Genomic DNA, 19,907 nt, shown 5'->3' on the forward strand with positions numbered 1-19,907 from the left:
GCCGGCAGTCCCATAGATGTCTGCTGAAACACAAGGCTACATGGACACAGCCGCTGTGGCCTAATATGAAATCTGGACAGGCACAGGTGCATGGCCTCGAGCACACTCAGGGTGAGGTCGGGGACAATCATTTGTGCCCACATGGATGTCACATTGGGACAAAGCAGCTGTGTCTGTGCAGCCTCATGTCCCAATAGACATCTATGGGACTGCTGAAACAGGGATGCAAAGAACACCAGCATATCCCCTTGCTGGAAAAACATGGATCTATACAGGACACGCAAGTAATCACCTTGTATAATTGGGGCCTATATATCAGGTGTAAACACAGGCCAGGGGGAGCAGATTGAGCTGCTGATGTCTTCAGTGCTTCTGCACTAAACTTTTGGACTGAATTGCTCCATAGTGTCTGCAGCTACAAACCTCAGTGAGGCCTTACTGCAAGAACTATAAATATTCACAGCCTGGCCACAGTTACACTTTAAAAGTGGTATGACTAAATCGATCCTTTAATAGCTGCACAAAGTAAAGGAACATTTATTTTTCCTTATCTTTTCAATTTCCCTAAGCTTTTCAGGATGTAGTAAAAATAAGAATATCAGAGGGCTAGGCTAGCAGCCTTACAGTATAGATATACATAATGTGAGGGTAAGCTCCTCACAAAGCCCACATTACTTTTACCCTGCTTACACCCTGATGGTGCAAACAGCTCTATGGAACACCATTTTACCTTTTGTGATGACTTTACATAGAACACAAGGCAGCCAGCATGAACCCAGTAGACACCAGACTGTGGTGGACAAGCTCAGGAAGTTTACCCACTTGGAAGCCCAAATTGGTCGCCGTATCCCTGCCAAAGTGGATGGCACGAAAGCCTCCTCTTCTTAGCAACAAAAGGAATCTGAGCAGGAACCTACATTAAGGCAAGTATCCAAACAACTTCTTACAGCAATTAGGGTATGTAAAATCTCATTAAGCGGGAAAACAGAGGAAATTAAAATTGACGCTGGTCTGTTGTGCCAAGATCTGCAAAACAGGGGAAAGAATTACTGCTACGTAGGATGAATGGAATTTCAGATCTGAAGTATCAGTTTATCCTCATACCTGCTAAACTTTTCAAAACCTAAGTCAGATCGATATGACCTATAAAACAGGCTTAGAATAAAGATCAGAATTTTCAAAGTCCTTAAAAGGGGTGAAGGGCAACACCAAGACAGCTTTGTGTAATATTGGTTAAAAAGCACTTTCGAACAAATGACTTTCTTCACAACCTTCACTGTGGAGAATAGCTTCCTAGGAAGGACTCCAGGAGTCCTTCCTAGACCCTTGCTAACTAGAATATTCAACAACAAGGATAGCGACCTTGTTCTCTACTTAACAAGACAAAAATGAGAATTGAAAACAAGAGTTTTTCTAATTTCCTGTATTTTTTTTAATGAAATTGAAGTTAAACATAAGCTTTGTGAAACAAATACCCAATACACTATGGCTTACCCAGCATGTCTTTGCATAGTGACAGATGGGGAATCACTGTTTTTCTCTAATCTCTAATTGGTAAGAGGCATTGGATTGGCTACAATTCAGAAATAAAGCACCTAAACGAGTTAAAGAGTATTCCTGTAGTCCATTCTAATCTGGACATTTGATAACCATGTTTTGTTAGCATGGTCTCTCTTTTGTTCCCTCCCGCATTGTTTATACTCCTACGTGCAATGAAATTCTTTCTTTAAGCTTCACAACTGACGTACCTAGTTGGTTTATGAATCAAGGGACACCCCTTTTGTTGTTTATCTTTTGGTGTACAGTATATGCCACTTCTTAATTTGACTGGCTTTTGCTCACATGTTTCATTAGCAGCTCTTCAAGTACTGTATATAATTCACCCAGCGGGAGTCACCTGCATTTTGCTACATTGCACAGTCATCTATGAGTTGTTCTGGGAGAAGGCAAGCTGTTTTGTATTATTTCTATGCAGGTTTTAAATGATCTCCTCCACTGGATGACCTGGTTGGATTTCATATTTGGGTTACTACTCAGTAATACAAGATGGTGCCACAGTTCATAGATCCTTCAAAGTGCTTTATTTTACTTATTGCATACAGGTTTCTGCATTTAGATTTTTCTAATTCCCTAGTTCCATTTTCCTTTACTTGGTGTATATCTACTGCAAGAGCTAAGCTGGTATTCTTCTCATTTACTCTGAGCCAAGTACCTTACCCTTTTCTTCTCTTTTTCGAAGACCCATATGTCTGTACCATTTTCACCTTAACTGACTATTGGGCTAATAGAAGGACACAACTTACTTGACTTGGCAATGGCCCTATGGGATTTCACACTATGTTACCGTGTGTGAGCAGTAGGGCTGCAACTAACGATTATTTTCATAATCGATTAGTTGGCCGATTATTGTTTCGATTAATCGGATAATAGCCTTTAAAAAAAAATTGCATTTTTAATTTTTTTTGGGCCAATTTGTTGTTGGGCAGATTACAAAACACAAATTGCCGCAAAAACACATCACATGCTTTTCTGCAGCTTCTCCATTGAACCAGAAAAAACAAAATGGCACCTTTTGCGTTAAAACGTCCTTGCCCTTTCCAAATACGCAGCAGTTGAAAAAAAAACATGGATGTGAACGTGTCCCATAGGAAAACATGTAAATGAACTCTAGAGTGTTTCTGCAAAAAACACCAAAAAAGAGGTGTGACCCAGACCTGAGATGTTTAGTAACATAATGGGGGGGTTAAAAAAACTAAAATAAGTACAAAAAGAGCAAATAATCGCTACTGTAAGGGGTTCATTTATTTACTGTGGGACAGTGAAAGTGATATTTACAGGAGCGATTTGCTTTTTTGTACTATAAAGGGCTAATTTTAGTTTTTTTAACCCCATTATGTTACTGGCCGATTAATCGATTATGAAAATTGTAATCGATTATTTTCATAATCGATTAGTTGCCGATTAATCGATTAGTTGTTTCGGCCCTAGTGAGCAGGTACCAGCAAAGTTTGGAGGGTCAGGTTGGACCTTGATTCTGTTTATGGTGAACATGCATGAATATTACTGCATGTCTATGTAACTATTTGGCACCCAGAATATTCTTGTTTACTAATATTTGTAGAATATACACATGGCTAATCCAACATAAGGAATTATGCCATGGAATGTTCAAAGTCTTGGTACCTTCCTAATAAGAAAATGGGTTATGGCCAAAATAAAAAGTATTCACCCACAGATTGTCAGTATCTATCAAACTCATCTAACCAAGATCACTTTCCGTTTTGTTAAATAAACAATGGACACAGGAGACTGTTAACTCTGGTCTGTTTTTGAGGAGTCTAAATCTAGAACCTTCATAGAGTTGCTATAGATACCAGTGGCACATTCATCTTTGTCTATGCCATGACCCAAAATGTACTGTTTGCAATGCTGTGTATTTACAATCCTTCTCCAGCATTCATAGAAGTATGCCACAAAGTGTCACACTTTCCCACTGACTAGCTTGATGCTAGATTGATATGTATGAGGCATTTCAGTATGGTTTTGTAATAAATCGCCACCTTCCACTCAAACCCATACAAATATTTACATGTTTTTACTGGATGAATAGATATTTGGAGACAATTAGGCCTTCTTCACACAGTTGATTACCTGCAGTTATCTGCATACACTGACTATCTGTTGGGACTGTTAGGAAATATTACTTATTTTAAGTCATGTTCTTCCTTTAAATAATGTTCTTTCTTCTTCATTCTTCTTCTCATATACAAACTGGCAATTTATGTGTGGCATCAGACCTACAGTACACTATAATATTGAATAAGGTTCAGCTGTGGGGAAACCCAGGACTACCTGAACCTTGTCAGATTCTAGTTGGTGGAAAAAAATGTAGGACAATGGTTTTCTAGTGAACACACTGTTTAAAGTATCATTATGAAATCATTGTGTAAGTATTGAAACCGATTGGACAAATCACAAACCCAAAGCCTAATATTGTATACTCAGCTTTATTATAATCATTATGAGAATTTGTTTTCCATAAATGTTTATTGATTATTGACATAAAAAATAGAATAATAACTGTTGGGGTTACATATGAAGAGTGAGATCCTATCCTCAACCTTCATATCTACACCACAATGGTAGAATGACGGTTATACCTTAAAAACTACTACTATAACTACAATATTTCTTTATATTATTATTGATAATATAATCTTTATTATCATTCATTATTATTCCATATGATTCATATTAATTACCATTTAAGATTTTATGTGATTCTTTAATTTTCCATTATAAATGTACAATTATTGTTTGAATTTTCCATATTCATATACACTATATTACCAAAAGTATTGGGACTCCTGCCTTTACAAGCAAATAAACTTTAATGGCAACCCAATCTTGGTCCGTAGGGTTCAATATTGAGTTAGCTCACCCTTTGCAGCTATAACAGCTTCAACTCTTCTGGGAAAGCTGTCCACAAGGTTTAGGTGTGTCTATGGGAATGGTTGACCATTCTTTGTGCTTTGTGCACTGGCGTTCTGTCGCGCGGGAACAGGAAGGGGCCATCCCCAAACTGTTCCCCCAAAGTTGGGAGCATGAAATTGTGGTATTGGTATGCTGACGCCTTAAGAGTTCCCTTCACTGGAAATAAGGGACCAAGCCCAACCCCTGAAAAACAACCACACACCATAATTCCCCATCCACCAAATGATTTGGACCAGTGCACAAGGTCCATAAAGACATGGATGAACAAGTTTGGGGTGGAGGAATCTGACTGGCCTGCACAGAGTCCTGACCTCAACCTTTGGGATAAATTAGAGCGGAGACTGCGAGCCAGGCCTTCTCATCCATATCAGTGCCTGACCTCAAAAATGTGCTTCTGGAAGAATGGTCAAACATTCCCATAGACACACTCCTAAACCTTGTGGACAGCCTTTCCAGAAGAGTTGAAGCGGTTATAGCTACAAAGGGTGGGCCAACTTAATATTGAACCCTGAAGACTAAGACTGGGATGCCATTAAAGTTTATGTGCATGTAAAGGCAGGTGTACCAATACTTTTGGTAATATAGTGTATATTACCTTATAATTCTGAATACTGTGGATCTTCAAAAACAATCTGATTGTTTATTGCACCATGGTTTTTGGTTTTCTTAGAAGATTTTATAGTTTGCATTCAGCCTACTTAATCTATTATAATACTTTTAGTAGTCTCATGCATCCTTTATCTATTGTTCATCTGCACCAGCGATGCTCTTAATAACATGTTATGATGCATTACCTTTCTCTTAGCATGCTTTTACCAATAGCTATGTCTTTTAAACCCTGTTTACTTGTAGTTTGTACTGATGGTAAACAAAATAAGTTAAAAAGAAAGGTAATATCAAGCAATAGAACTGCTTTCAACTTGGAAAGGTATGAGGTAGACCGTAGTAGACTTTCCTGGACCTGTACACATTGTTATAAGTATAACAGGTTTTATATTTTAAAAATGATTAGGCTCTGTTAACATACTGCCAATCTTAAATTGCTGGAACAGAACCTAATTATTTAAATATCATGTACACGGGTTTATATATACTGTATATATATGTATATATATATATATATATATATATATATATATATATATATATATATATATATATATATATATATATATCAAAGCAAAACTGGGCAATTCACCCAATGTTCACCCTGGAGCATGTAATCAAATAAGCCCCTCCTTATTAATGCTCAAGTGGTAAAGTAAATAGGGGCTAAGTGGATTAGTGAAGCCAAGGAGAATTTACACAGCAATGACAGTGTTAGACTCCATCTGTATGCTTCTCTTGTAAATATTTAGGAGGAGTGTATGCCTTTAGCTCACATGCCACTGTTTTTATTCCATTAGTGTGTGTGGAAAGTGACAGAATCCAGAATAGATATGTTGATAATGAGTTGGTATTAAATTATGAAATAATATACAAGAGCGTGCGGTCTGTATAGATATGACATATGACATTCACATGGCAAGGTCTGCAGAGGGGCCATTATTTATACATACACCAAGACCTTCTATCTGGACAGAGAAGTCTAGATCTGGTAATCTCACCTAGCAGTATCTCCTGAAATAAGAAATCGGATCTCTCTCTTTCCTGTAACAACATGTCTTGGATATTTTGTTTTCAAATCATACTTTCATCTCCTCTCTGGGAAAAATGTGAAATATTCCAAATCAATGATGGACTAAGAAAAAGAACTTCAGTGTATTCATGTGGAACAACTGGCTCAGTGTAACATAAAAGGGAATTAGCTCAAATATACAAGAATGCATGAGAAAATATACAAACTCAAGATGTAAAGGATTTATTTGCACAAAATTAGTATAGCAGATGAAGCATCCAAACTACTTAAGATATAAAAGGTTGAAAATTATTGCTTTGGGACTCAGCATATAGTGTGGACAGGGAAGCAGTGTTTGCTAATTCCATGCCATGACTGTATGAACTGTGAAGGGCCTAGTCCAGGGCTCAAAATGTCAAGTCCTGAGCTACTAGCCAGGCCTCAAGAGTTACTCGCCACCAGTTACCCCACCTAATTCATACACTGCCCTAATTGCACCCGTAAACACGCCCTCGTAGATTATCTCATGGAATGACAATGTTTTATGCAGAATCAAGTTACAAAATTAAATATTACCAACAACAACTTTAACAAAATGGGACAGGGCACTGGGGGCAGACCAGAGGTACAGGGCACTGGGGGCAGACCAGAGGTACAGGGCACTGGGGGCAGACCAGAGGGACAGGGCACTGGGGGCAGACCAGAGGGACAGGGCACTGGGGGCAGACCAGAGGGACAGGGCACTGGGGGCAGACCAGAGGGACAGGGCACTGGGGGCAGACCAGAGGGACAGGGCACTGGGGGCAGATCAGAGGGACAGGGCACTAGAACTGGGTCTCTTCCCCATTCTCTTGCTGTCTCCTCTGCAACTCCCATCCATCCTCTCTCTCTCTCCCATTCATCTCATCATCAGGAGCCTGTGTGTGCGGCTCCACGCTTGCATGTCCCCACTTCCCCCTTTTATTCAGGCTGGCAGAGAGGAGAGGAGCTGCAGCACAGCGGGAGGGAGTACAATCCAGCGCTGAGATCCACACAACTTCACAGCCATTGACACCATAGCACAGCGCACACTGACAGCGCACAGCACACATTGAGACCAGTCTGTTCACAGTGCTCAGGCTAAACTGTTGGACACTTACATAGAGCACAAGGAGAAGAAAACTGCACAAACTAGAAGGCTGCCGCTCTCATGTCAGGGCAACTTTCAGTGAGCGCTGCACCGGAGTGGTAATTTTCGCAATCCTCCACCTCACTCATTACTTTCTGCTCTCCAGCTACATTGGTCGGGGCCCGGGGGAGGGGGACAGGCTCAGAGAGGTCATACTGTTGGGTCCCATGGCTTAATGAGAATTGTAAGTAGAGCACCTGTGTACTGCTCTGCCTGTGCGCGGCTCACCAGACTACTTTTCCCGAGCATGCACCTTTCCTCTTCGGCCGCCAATCTCATCGGGACTCTAAGTGTAGGCACAGATTGGAGGGAGATTGGTCATGCAGCCCTGTCATCACTCGCCCCCAGCTTAAATCCACTCGCCAAATGCTAGTAGGCGAGTGGAAATTTTGAGGGCTGGCCTAGTCATTTCTAATAATTTAGCAAATATAAGAGAACCATACATGTGTAGCCAGGTGCTGCCCATGACTTTGTATGAAGAGCAGGCTTTGCATTATTGTACCCACTCTCCTCCTTAAAGGGGTTGTAAAGCCTCGTGTTTTGTCACCCTAATACATCCTATGCATTAAGGTGAAAAAACACCTTGCTTTATTTACCTGAGCCTTGAATTTCCGTGGGCGCGATCCTGCGTCGCTCTCCCCACTGCTTCTCGGCTGTGCATTGTATAGATTGATAGCAGCGCATCCATTGGCTCCCGCTGCTGTCAATCAAATCCAATGACGCGGCCGTCGGGGGGCAGGGCGGAGTCATACACTCTGCAGCTATGGATGCCGAGTGTATGACATGAAAGTGCACCCGCAAGTTAACCCCCTCAGGATAAAGCTTCCCAGAGGGGGTTGTCTATTGCGGGGAGGAGCCGAGAGAACCGCCGTGGGACCCCAGAACAGAAGGGTCAGGGCCACTCTGTGTAAAACGAACTGCACAGTGGAGGTAAGTATGACATGTTTGTTATTTAAAAAAAAGAAAAGTGAACCCATAGTATCACTTTAATCCCCCTCTGCCGCTGAGCTCTGTGTAAACAGAGTGGGCTGTATGTGTTCAGCTAGCTTCTCACTTTTCTGCTGCTGTTAGGAGTGGATCATTGTAAAATCTCACACTCACTCCTGCCCCCCCCCCCCCCCAGCAGCAAGGCGGTGAACCAATCATATATAATCAGAGAGGATTTTGGGAGATGTAGATGTAGTGTAGAGTGCAGTGCAAGTGAACAGTGGCGGCTGGTGCTCAAAATTTTTGGGGGGGCGCAAACGAAAAAAAAAAAAATTGCAGCCTCACTGTGCCCATCACATGCAGCCACTGTGCCATCAAACGCAGCCACTGTGCCATGCCACCAAATGCAGCCACTGTGCCATCAATTGTCACCACTGTGCCATGCCATCAAACAGCAACTGTGCCATCAATTGTCACCACTGTGCCATGCCATCAAACGCAGCCACTGTGCCATCAATTGTCACCACTGTGCCATGCCATCAAACGCAGCCACTGTGCCATCAATTGTCACCACTGTGCCATGCCATCAAACGCAACCACTGTGCCATCAATTGTCACCACTGTGCCATGCCATCAAACGCAGCCACTGTGCCATCAATTGTCACCACTGTGCCATGCAACACAGCAACTGTGCCATCAATTGTCACCACTGTGCCATGCCATCAAACGCAGCCACTGTGCCATCAATTGTCACCACTGTGCCATACCATCAAACGCAGTCACTGTGCCATCAATTGTCACCACTGTGCCATGCCATCAAACGCAGCCACTGTGCCCCTCAACTGTTGCCACTGTGCCAATTGTCACCACTGTGCCCTTTAATTGTCACCACTGTGCCCCATGATGCCACTGTGCCCATTGTCACCACTGTGCCCCATGATGCCACTGTGCCCATTGTCACCTCTGTGCCCTTTGTCACCACTGTGCCCCATGATGCCAATGTGCCAATTGTCACCTCTGTGCCCTTTGTCACCACTGTGCCCCATGATGTCACTGTGCCCCTTTCCCTGTAAAAAGCACTTACCAGCTATGAATGCCGAGTGTATGACATGAAAGTGCACCCGCAAGTTAACCCCCTCAGGATAAAGCTTCCCAGAGGGGGTTGTCTATTGCGGGGAGGAGCCGAGAGAACCGCCGTGGTACCCCAGAACAGAAGGGTCAGGGCCACTCTGTGTAAAACGAACTGCACAGTGGAGGTAAGTATGACATGTTTGTTATTTAAAAAAAAGAAAAGTGAACCCATGGTATCACTTTAATCCCCCTCTGCCGCTGAGCTCTGTGTAAACAGAGTGGGCTGTATGTGTTCAGCTAGCTTCTCACTTTTCTGCTGCTGTTAGGAGTGGATCATTGTAAAATCTCACACTCACTCCTGCCCCCCCCCCCCCAGCAGCAAGGCGGTGAACCAATCATATATAATCAGAGAGGATTTTGGGAGATGTAGATGTAGTGTAGAGTGCAGTGCAAGTGAACAGTGGCGGCTGGTGCTCAAAATTTTTGGGGGGGCGCAAACGAAAAAAAAAAAATTGCAGCCTCACTGTGCCCATCACATGCAGCCACTGTGCCATCAAACGCAGCCACTGTGCCATGCCACCAAATGCAGCCACTGTACCATCAATTGTCACCACTGTGCCATGCCATCAAACAGCAACTGTGCCATCAATTGTCACCACTGTGCCATGCCATCAAACGCAGCCACTGTGCCATCAATTGTCACCACTGTGCCATGCCATCAAACGCAGCCACTGTGCCATCAATTGTCACCACTGTGCCATGCCATCAAACGCAACCACTGTGCCATCAATTGTCACCACTGTGCCATGCCATCAAACGCAGCCACTGTGCCATCAATTGTCACCACTGTGCCATGCCATCAAACGCAGCCACTGTGCCATCAATTGTCACCACTGTGCCATACCATCAAACGCAGTCACTGTGCCATCAATTGTCACCACTGTGCCATGCCATCAAACGCAGCCACTGTGCCCCTCAACTGTTGCCACTGTGCCAATTGTCACCACTGTGCCCTTTGTCACCACTGTGCCCCATGATGCCACTGTGCCCATTGTCACCACTGTGCCCCATGATGCCACTGTGCCCATTGTCACCTCTGTGCCCTTTGTCACCACTGTGCCCCATGATGCCACTGTGCCAATTGTCACCTCTGTGCCCTTTGTCACCACTGTGCCCCATGATGTCACTGTGCCCCTTTCCCTGTAAAACGCACTTACCTGAGGATTCCATGTGCTCCCTCGATGTCTTCTGCCACTGTGGTGAAGCTTCAGCCAATCTGGTTCCTGATAACCAGAATCCAGGAACCTGATTGGCTGAAACGGCCGTTTGTCTTATACAATGAGCGCAGATTGCCTGCGCTCAGAGTATAGACAGCTGAGAGCCGGAGAAAAGCCTATCAGAGCCGCTGGCTTTGATAGGCAGTTCCCCTCAGCCAACCAGCTGCCGCTATTCAGGTAACCGGCGTCCCGCATCCGGTTATCTGAATAGACCAGGCAGCGCTGGCAACCAACAATAACATACATTTGTGCATTTATGCACGAATGTGTGTTATTTGCGAGAGGGGGTGGCGCTGCAGCGCCCTCTATAGACGGCCGCCAGAACTGCGGCTAAAATGTCAAAATGACATTTTAGCCGAATAAAAGTTCTTAAAGGGCCCGTTTTTTTTTTTTTTTTTTTTTTATTGTTTTTTTTTTTTGTGACTGTGGGAGGGGGGGCGGCGCCCGTGCGTCCCTATGGACGGGCCGCCACTGCAAGTGAATAGAGGCTAATGGGCTGTGGACTTCACTACCTAGAGATCTCTGCACCACAGAGGAGGAGAGGTAGGACTCAGCAGAGGGCTGGGTCTTTTGGAGGAGGATGCCAAGTTGTACAGATATGAATATGATGCTTATGCTGGGACTGTGCAGAGACCAGAGGGCCACAGAAGTTTTTGCCAAGAGGAACCAGGAGAATGCAGGCCTATCGCTGGGATGTCTGTGCCCACACCAGATACCAGAGACTGAGTTCTCCTGCCAAGCTAGGATTCAAAGCTGGAGGGACCCATTGCCATGTGTGCCTACAGTCAGAACTAGTGAGAGTCTGATCTTGAGGACCTGATTGTGGGCACTGAGCCTTCTGGGATAGCTGACCACTAAGCAGACGGGACGAGATCTATTGCATACCAGGAGTGCCAAGTACTTTGTAGCCAGTTCCAGTGGTATCCCTTGTCAGGAACGCATACAACCACCTACTAAAGGGCTGTATTTGCAGAATGCACTTGAAGACAGCTTTTTTGGGTTAGTCTTAACTGTTTGTTTATACCAGTTAAAATTTGGTCAGCCTGTCGCAGTATGGTAATTGCCAAATTATAGGCCAGTGTTCACCTGATTTTAGCATCTTTAAATGTTTTCAGTTGCTTGTTTTCTGATTCATGTATTGTTTATCTGTTTTGCCATAATACATCTATTTAATCTACCACTCAGTTGCTTGTGGCCTATTTTCTGTGTACTGTTATAGAGTGGTAGCATTGTTGTAACACTTGAGTTACACAGATGTGAGCAGCCTTCAACCAGGTGTGCCATTCTGGAACAAATATCCTTGAAGAGTGCAACTATACTTGCAAAGTGCACATTCTATGTTAGGTATCTACAGCAGAGATGACTAGATCTGCGTGGCTAAACTCAGAAACCGAGACCAGACTATTTATGCTTTAAGTGAGATTTATTTACAGTGCAACAAAATACATGCAAACACCAGCACACAGCAAACATAAAAATACAAGTGAACAAAAAGTCCAGGGACAGAATACATGACTTATTACTAACAAACAGAATCCTAACTAACAATTAAACACCAAAAATCAGGAGAAAACTGGAGATGCATGGATCAGAAGGGAAGGGGAAGCAAAACTGGGATTAGGAACAAGGGAGAGCAGGTACAAGGCAGAGTGGGTACAGGGCTTGTGCATGATCAGGATAAATGGCAACAGGCTCTAGCAGCAGCAAAGCAGAACACTGGAGAAAAACTTTACTGAAAGGACCTAAATACCCTCCTAGCAGCCAGCATCAGGTGGAGACTGATTAGTGGAAAAAGGCTGGCTCCTCTGAGACTCCCGCTGGTGGACACTGTAACTACAGCCCAGGGAACCACAGTGTCACAAGCAGACAATACAGGTCTGGACAATCTATTTTCCTTTAGTAATCTATTGGTCAGCCCTGGTTGACTTACAGTGCTGCCCTTTGTTCTCCCAGTCTAAAACTGTCTACACCTCTGCTTAAATCTGCTCTCTACAGCAGGAGTATCTAATCAGCCCTTTAGCCAATTTAATTTATGATTTATACAGTTTCTGAGACTGGTGGATGCAAAACATTTGAAATTTTAGAGACTGCTTCTCACCATTATGCCTGTTCTCAACCAGACAGTCCCTGAATCTTTGTTAATCATATTTTTCCATGAATACAAGAATAGGGTGGCCACTCAGCAATTACAAGATCCTTATCAGTTGGTGAAGTCTATGAACTGCAAGAATAATGAAAGTGCAGTGGTAAGTAGCAGGACATAGGGCCCTGGATGCATTTTACTTTTGAAAAACTGACCATACATTCTACATATACAGTGTGGATAGACAAATCCCCTGCTGTGCCTATATTAACAGCTGTCACAGGAAGCTGACAGGATGCCTAAACAGTGGCTGCATCTGATGTTGTTCAGATACTGTTCGCCAAAAATTATTCATCCTACTCCTTCAATGGCAGCTGTCAGAATGCCTAAAATTTTTCATCCAGCCCCTTACATTTTATGAAGGATGCTGGTTTTGAAGGACTGACACAATTTGTGTATCGTATGGCCAACTAAAAGTGGCAAGTAGGAGTAGAAAATTTCATGGTGTTAGTAACAATGTCCCATCATTGGTGTCCGTGAGAAGAATAGTCCCCCATCGTTGGTGTCAGTGGGAGGAATAGTGCCCCATTGTTGGTGTAAGTGGCAGGAATTATGCCCTATTGGTAATGTCAGTTGGAGGTATAGTGCCTCAGGGGCTGGATAAAGGCAAGCAAAGGGCCACAGGAGACCACTGCTTTAGGGCAATATTATATGCTACTTTGTATACTAGTTACCTGTTTGGTGAATGTGCAAAATTACAAACTAACAATATACAATTTGCTAACCACTTATATGTATTTGGTCCCGTTTATGTTGCCTAGGGTTATTCCCAATTTCTTCTACTGAGCATAAAGAATTTCAAAGGCACCACCTCCTTTCCCTTTAGTTGGAAACCATGGCAAATACTAAAAAGTGTAAAGATTATTTCCGATCAAAATGTAAATTACATATTAATGTGGGACTCCAGCTAAATATTGTGTCTAGTTTAGGATAGCGTAGGGAAGACTTAGAACCTTTCTCATTTTATTTATTGTTGTCTGCATCCCAATTTGGGAAATTTAAACACACTTTCTGCCATGGCTCCTGTTGTCCCTGGTACAGGAAGTGAGGGAAATCAAACATGTTAGTTATTATGAGAACAGAATAGTGGGGAAACTCCCAACGGTAAAACATGGTTCAGTGAAAGTGTGACAAAAAGATGGAAAATTCATCAAAGTTTGGGGAGATCTCTTGCCACTTCCTGTTATGACAGAAATTGAGAGTGAGCACTCATACATCAATACAAAGCTGACAAAGGTTAAAACCCTGCCTTGCTGTATAAAAGAATAATAAATGAGTTTTGGCTTCAGTTCCACTTAATCCAACTACAAGTACATGTCCTAAAACAGCTGTAATAGATTTGAAGGATCTTTATGACTTTACAATTTAAAAAAGGAATACTGCCATGAATGGCAAGCGATATTTAGGGCCTATTAACACTTGTCCATTTTGATGCAGCAAAACTCTTGCATTTTTCTGCAGGAACATGCATGTCAAGTAGAAGTCCAATTTTATGAGACTGGTTCACGTGTATTTAAATGCATATAAGTCCAGGCCTATGTGAATGAGGCTTAATTTAAAAAGATAAAAATAATCAAAAAATAAATAATAAAGAAAACAAGCGGCAAGAAGGAAGGCAATAGGGGAAGAGTAATACATGTGGCAAATTATCTCCAGAAACATATATGAATCAAGTAAAAGTAGACTCTAAGAGAAGTCATATGTTTTATTTTTTGAACAGTAGCATAAAAATGATACATGTAATTTCTTTCAGGTTAAAAAACTATTACATTGAAAATGACCGAGCGCTTTGACTGCCATTACTGCAAGGAATCTCTGTTTGGAAAGAAATACCTGCTGAGGGAAGAGAACCCATACTGTGTGAAATGTTTTGAAAGCCTCTACTCCAACACATGTGAGGAATGCAAGAAACCCATCGGATGTGATGGCAAGGTATGCTGACACTTCCTGTTCATCTGATCATGCCTCCACTGACTAAACAGAAAATTCCATTAGTGAGCTGGTGGTATTAACATAATTGCAAGTCAAGTGGGGATCAGATGCAACTCCAGCATTTAAATCATCTGTGGATATGTTTGAGATTATATACACATGCATCTTTCTTTACATTGGAGAGAATAACCTGAAACATTCATAGCTGAAGTCAACTTTTTCATGATATGTTCTTATTCATAAAGCGTTTTATTGACCTATTTAGATATATGCCTGATAACAAGTTATTGTAGTTTGATGATGATTGTCCATATTTATAACTGAAAGTCATTGGAGAAATCCAAGATGAACAGATCCACTTTGCTTTGCCTAATGGCAAACAGCCACATCTAACTCATGATTTATGCAGCGTACACACGACCGTTTTTTTCTAAAAAATGACGTTTTTAAGGGTCTAGAAAAAACAAAGTTTTTTCAACCCGATCATTAAAACGGCCTTGCCTACACACGATCGTGAAAAAAAAATGCTCTAGCAAAGCGCGGTGACGTACAACACGTATGACGGCACTATAAAGTGGAAGTTCCATTCGGATGGCGCCACCCTTTGGGGCTGCTTTTTCTAATTTTGTGTTAGTAAAAGACGATTCGCGCTTTTCAGTCTGTTACTGCGTGATGAATGTGCTTACTCCATTACGAATGCTAATTTTACCAGAACGAGTGCTCCTGTCTCATAACTTGCTTCTGAGCATGCACGTTTTTTTCACATCGTTAAAGCCCACACACGACCATTTTTTACAACCTTTCAAAATTTTTAATGTCCATTTTTTAGATCGTGAAAAATGCTCTGGAGCCCACACACGATCGTTTGTAATGACATAAAAAAAAAACCTCAAATTACCCTTAGAAGCTAGCGCCTTTGGAAAGATTTTGAATTTTTAGAAAGTCAAAAGGACTGTTTACCACTTAGAATATCTGGATACAAGTTTTTCTGAATGTGGTAACTGGCCATGTTTTTGAATATGGCAATACGATCTGTCCCTTTCCAAGAGATGAGATTTGCATTTGATGTAGATGGCAGTGTCCAGTGGTAAACTATGCCAATTCATTAAAGTATTCTACCTTGATAGGCCAAATCACTGTGTTTAAAGAAAAACATACAATTTTAACATCATCTAAAGCCCTGTACACATGGCCAGGAATCCCGTCAGGAAAAAAACTTTGGTTATCCTGACAGGATTCCTGGCAAGCTCAAGCTGTGCATACAGAAGGCCATTCAAAAGAACCGCCGTTCTTTTGAATGGCAAGAACGCGGTGACGTCATTGACTACGACGAGCCGGCGCTCGTCACATTCGATGCCGTCGCCGCCATCTTGCTACACCCTACACTACCCTTGTATGCTACCCTTGTAAGTCTCATCGAGCATGCGCGGGTTTACCTGGGGACAGGTAAGCATACTGACGAACGGTTTTCTCGGCAACACTTTGCCGAGAATCCCAACGAGAAAATAGAGAGCAGGATCTCTATTTTTCTCATCGGGATTCCCGGCAGTTTTCTTGCAGAGAAAGCATACACACGCATGGTTTTCACAGCAAAAAGGGTCGTGTGTACGAGGCTTAAGAGATATTTCTGGAGGATTGAAAATAAGTGGTACAAACCTATCATGACATTGCTACCTGAAAAAAACTTGCAGACTTATTAAACCAGATATACTGGCAAACAACCCTTCAGATTGTTCTTTTCTGCATTTTGTATAATACTGTCCCATAATTGGGCTATCATGGTCAGAAGTCATGAATGTTGGTCAGTTTCCTTATAGATGCCTACCATGGGGGTTTCTTATAATTACTAGTTTAGAATGGTGTTACACATCAGTCCTGAATAAAGAATAACATTTGCAAACAGTACTTTGTTAAGCACAGTATGTGTTATAGTATGTGTTATATAATGTAATTATTATTGCTGTTTGCATCTGTATATTAAATCAGATCTTAGGTCAGGTTTTTGTATTGTAATCCTATACACAGATTGGAACATGCCCATCACATGTGGCTGCTATATGCTAAAAAAAAAAAAAAAACCTTTTGAATTAAAAGCAGCCTCTTGCTAAATGACACACTTACACATGTCAATATGTAAGGGAAACACAATTCCACAAAAAGGACTTGCAGAAAACAGTAAACCAACTGGGAACTGATGTTTAGATGGCACTACTGCAACTACTGGGAACTGATGCTCACAGACAGCGTAGGAGTTATATTCTTTTAATATTCATACATTTTAAGACATGATCAAAGTTTTAGACCATAGGTTATAAACTGTCTTCAGGTGACTGGACACTGGCAAGCAACGGATGTCTTTTCTCTTTTCTGAGAGAAGCAAACCATTTCCTTTTGTCATTTTTTCATAAATAATCTACTACCGAAATTCCTGACTGCTACATAGCCACTGCGGCTTTCCCTTTGTAGCTTTCCAGAGTTTTGGCAGACCATACCCAGACCATCAACAAGAAGTTGTTGTATTTTTGTTTTGGGCACTGGATTCTACATTCATTGCTCATCTAAGCATGTAGTGCAATGTATTGAGCTAGCCACAGGGTGCTATACAGGTCCAGGACCATGGTCATAGTGTCATATCCAAAGATTGTCTTTGGGGAAAAAGACGTATGAGTGCTACCAGCATTGCTGCAAAGGTTGAAGGGGTGGGGGTTCAGCCTGTCAGTGCTCAGACCATACGCCATACACTGCATCAAATTGGTCTGCATGGCCGTCGTCCCAGAAAAAGGAAGCCTTTTCTAAAGATGATGCACAAGAAAACTCACAAACAGTTTGCTGAAAAAAGCAGACTAAGGACATGGATTACTGGAACCGTGTCCTGTGGTCTGATGAGACCAAGATAAACGTATTTGGTTCAGATGAATGAATGAATGAATGAAAAACTTATAAAGCGCGGCGCATGCGAACTGAATAGCTTCTGGGCGCTAGTTGTTCGTGTCTCATGACATCAAAAGAGCAGAGTTTTGATCTGTCTTCTGAAAGTCAGGTGGTTTTCCTCCAACCGAATGCTGGTTGGTAAAGCGTTCCATAGTCTAGGACCCTGAAAAGCAAACCTTCTTTCTCCTTTGGACTTGTATTTGGTTTTTGGTACCCTGACCAGATTTTGGTCGGTGGATCGCAGAACGCGATTCGAATTGTGAGGTTCTATCTTGTCGCAAAGATATTGCGGAGCCTTCCCATGGATGCACTTATGTGTCAGGCAGAGTGCTTTAAATGCAATTCTGTCTTTTACTGGCAGCCAGTGAAGGGTTCTCAACGAAGGTGAGATTGATTCCCATTTTTTTTCCCCAGTCACCAGTCTGGCGGCCGTATTCTGAACGACTTGCAGACGGGAGATTTGGTACTTTGGGAGTCCGAGGTACAGGGCGTTAGCATAGTCCAGTCTGGAATTCACGATTGTTCCCACCACGACTGCTACGTCTTCTTTGGGGATAAATGGAATAAGTCTGCGTAGTAGGCGCAACAGATGGTGCGCTCCGCTGACTCCTGACCCTATTTGTGCGTCCATTGTCATGAAGGTGTCGAAGATGACCCCGAGACTTTTGACTTTGGAGCTAGGGGTGATGATTTGGCCCAGAATGGGCGGGGGTGTCCAGGTTGTTGCCAGTTGACTCTTTCGGCTGGCGTGAAACATAAGGAGTTCTGTTTTTGAACTGTTGAGTTTAAGATAACTCTTTGTAATCCAGTTTTCTATCAAAGAGAGACATTTCTCTAAACTGGGATGATGATCCTTTTTGTTGCAGATGCGAAAATACAGTTGCGTATCGTCTGCATAAGAGTGATAGAGTAGTTCTTGGCTACTGATAATATCAAAGAGAGGGCGAAGATAGATGTTGAAAAGCACCGGTGACAGGGGGGATCCTTGGGGGACTCCACATGACACCGTGCGCTTTTCCGACGTGAAAGAACCCAATTTAACTGTTTGTGATCGGTTTTCAAGAAAGGAAGAAAACCATGGTAAATCACCTTCTGCGACTTCTGCTACCTTGGCTAGTCGCATCAGTAACAGTTTGTGGTCTACCGTGTCAAAGGCTGCGCTTAGGTCCATCAGAACCAGGAGACAAGATTCTCCTTCGTCTGCGGCCTCGAGGGCATCGTCCCATATTTTGAGTAAGGCCGTTTCTGTCCCGTGTCCGGGACGGAAGCCTGATTGTAATGGATCCAGTAGATTGTGGGTATCTAGATGCTGTTGCAGCTGTTGTACCACTACTTTCTCCATTATCTTGGAGAGAACATTTAGGCCTGTTATGGGACGGCGGTGAGTTGGGTCCTTGGGATCCAGGTTAGGTTTTTTCAAGATGGGCTGGATTGTGCCCTCTTTCAACAGGGATGGCACTGTGCCTTCCTTAAATGACTGGTTTATAAGCTGTGTGATGGGTGGTGCCAGGATGTCGGCACATTCCTTCAGCAGTTTGGTGGGGATGATATCAGATGGCCTCAAGCGTGTGTGGCGGCAACCAGGTGAGGAGTACAAAGACAAGTGTGTCTTCCCTACAGTCAAGTATGGTGGTGGGACTGTCATGGTCAGTTCATTGAGGGAAACATGAATGCCAACATGTACTGTGACATACTGAAGAAGAGCATGATCCCCTCCCATTCGGAGACTTAGCCGCAGAGCAGTATTCCAACATGATAACGACCCCAAACACATCTCCAAAATGACCACTGCCTTGCTAAAGAAGCTGAGGGTAAAGGTGATGGATTGGCCAAGCATGTCTCCAGACCTAAACCCTATTGAGCATCTGTGGAGCATCCTCAAATGGAAGGTGGAGAAGCACAAGGTCTCTAACATCCACAAGCTCCACGATGTCGTCGTGGAGGAGAGGAAGAGGACTCCAGTGGCAACCTGTAAAGCTCTAGTGAACTCCATACCCAAGAGGGTTAAGGCAGTGCTGGAAAATAATGGTGGCCACACAAAATATTGACACTTTGGGCCCAATTTGGACATTTTCACTTAGGGGTGTACTCATTTTAGTTGCCAGCAGTGTAGACATTAATGGCTGTGTGTTGAGTTATTTTGAGGGGACAGCAAATTTACACTGTTATACAAGCTGTACACTCACTACTTTACATTGTAGCAAAGTGTAATTTCTTCAGTGTTGTCACATGAAAAGATATAATAAAATATTGACAGAAATGTGAGGGGTGTACTCACTTTTGTGAGATACTGTGTATTTATATATATATATATATATATATATATATATATATATATATATATTA

General features: G+C 42.6%; 1 protein-coding gene across 4 annotated transcripts in view; it reads left to right on the forward strand.

The window, feature by feature from the left end:
- FHL2 (four and a half LIM domains 2) overlaps positions 1-19,907 on the forward strand; it is a 104,137-nt gene that overhangs the window by 43,092 nt on the left and 41,138 nt on the right. For all 4 annotated transcript variants that reach the window (XM_040336397.1, XM_040336396.1, XM_040336398.1 and 1 more), the window contains exon 3: positions 14,452-14,630. In XM_040336397.1, coding sequence (XP_040192331.1) covers positions 14,475-14,630 — 156 coding nt within the window. In that variant the 5' untranslated portion in view covers positions 14,452-14,474. The remainder of the gene's footprint in view (positions 1-14,451; positions 14,631-19,907) is intronic.

This window comes from Rana temporaria, chromosome 2 (assembly GCF_905171775.1).
Source record: "Rana temporaria chromosome 2, aRanTem1.1, whole genome shotgun sequence".
Classification (NCBI taxonomy): domain Eukaryota; kingdom Metazoa; phylum Chordata; class Amphibia; order Anura; family Ranidae; genus Rana; species Rana temporaria.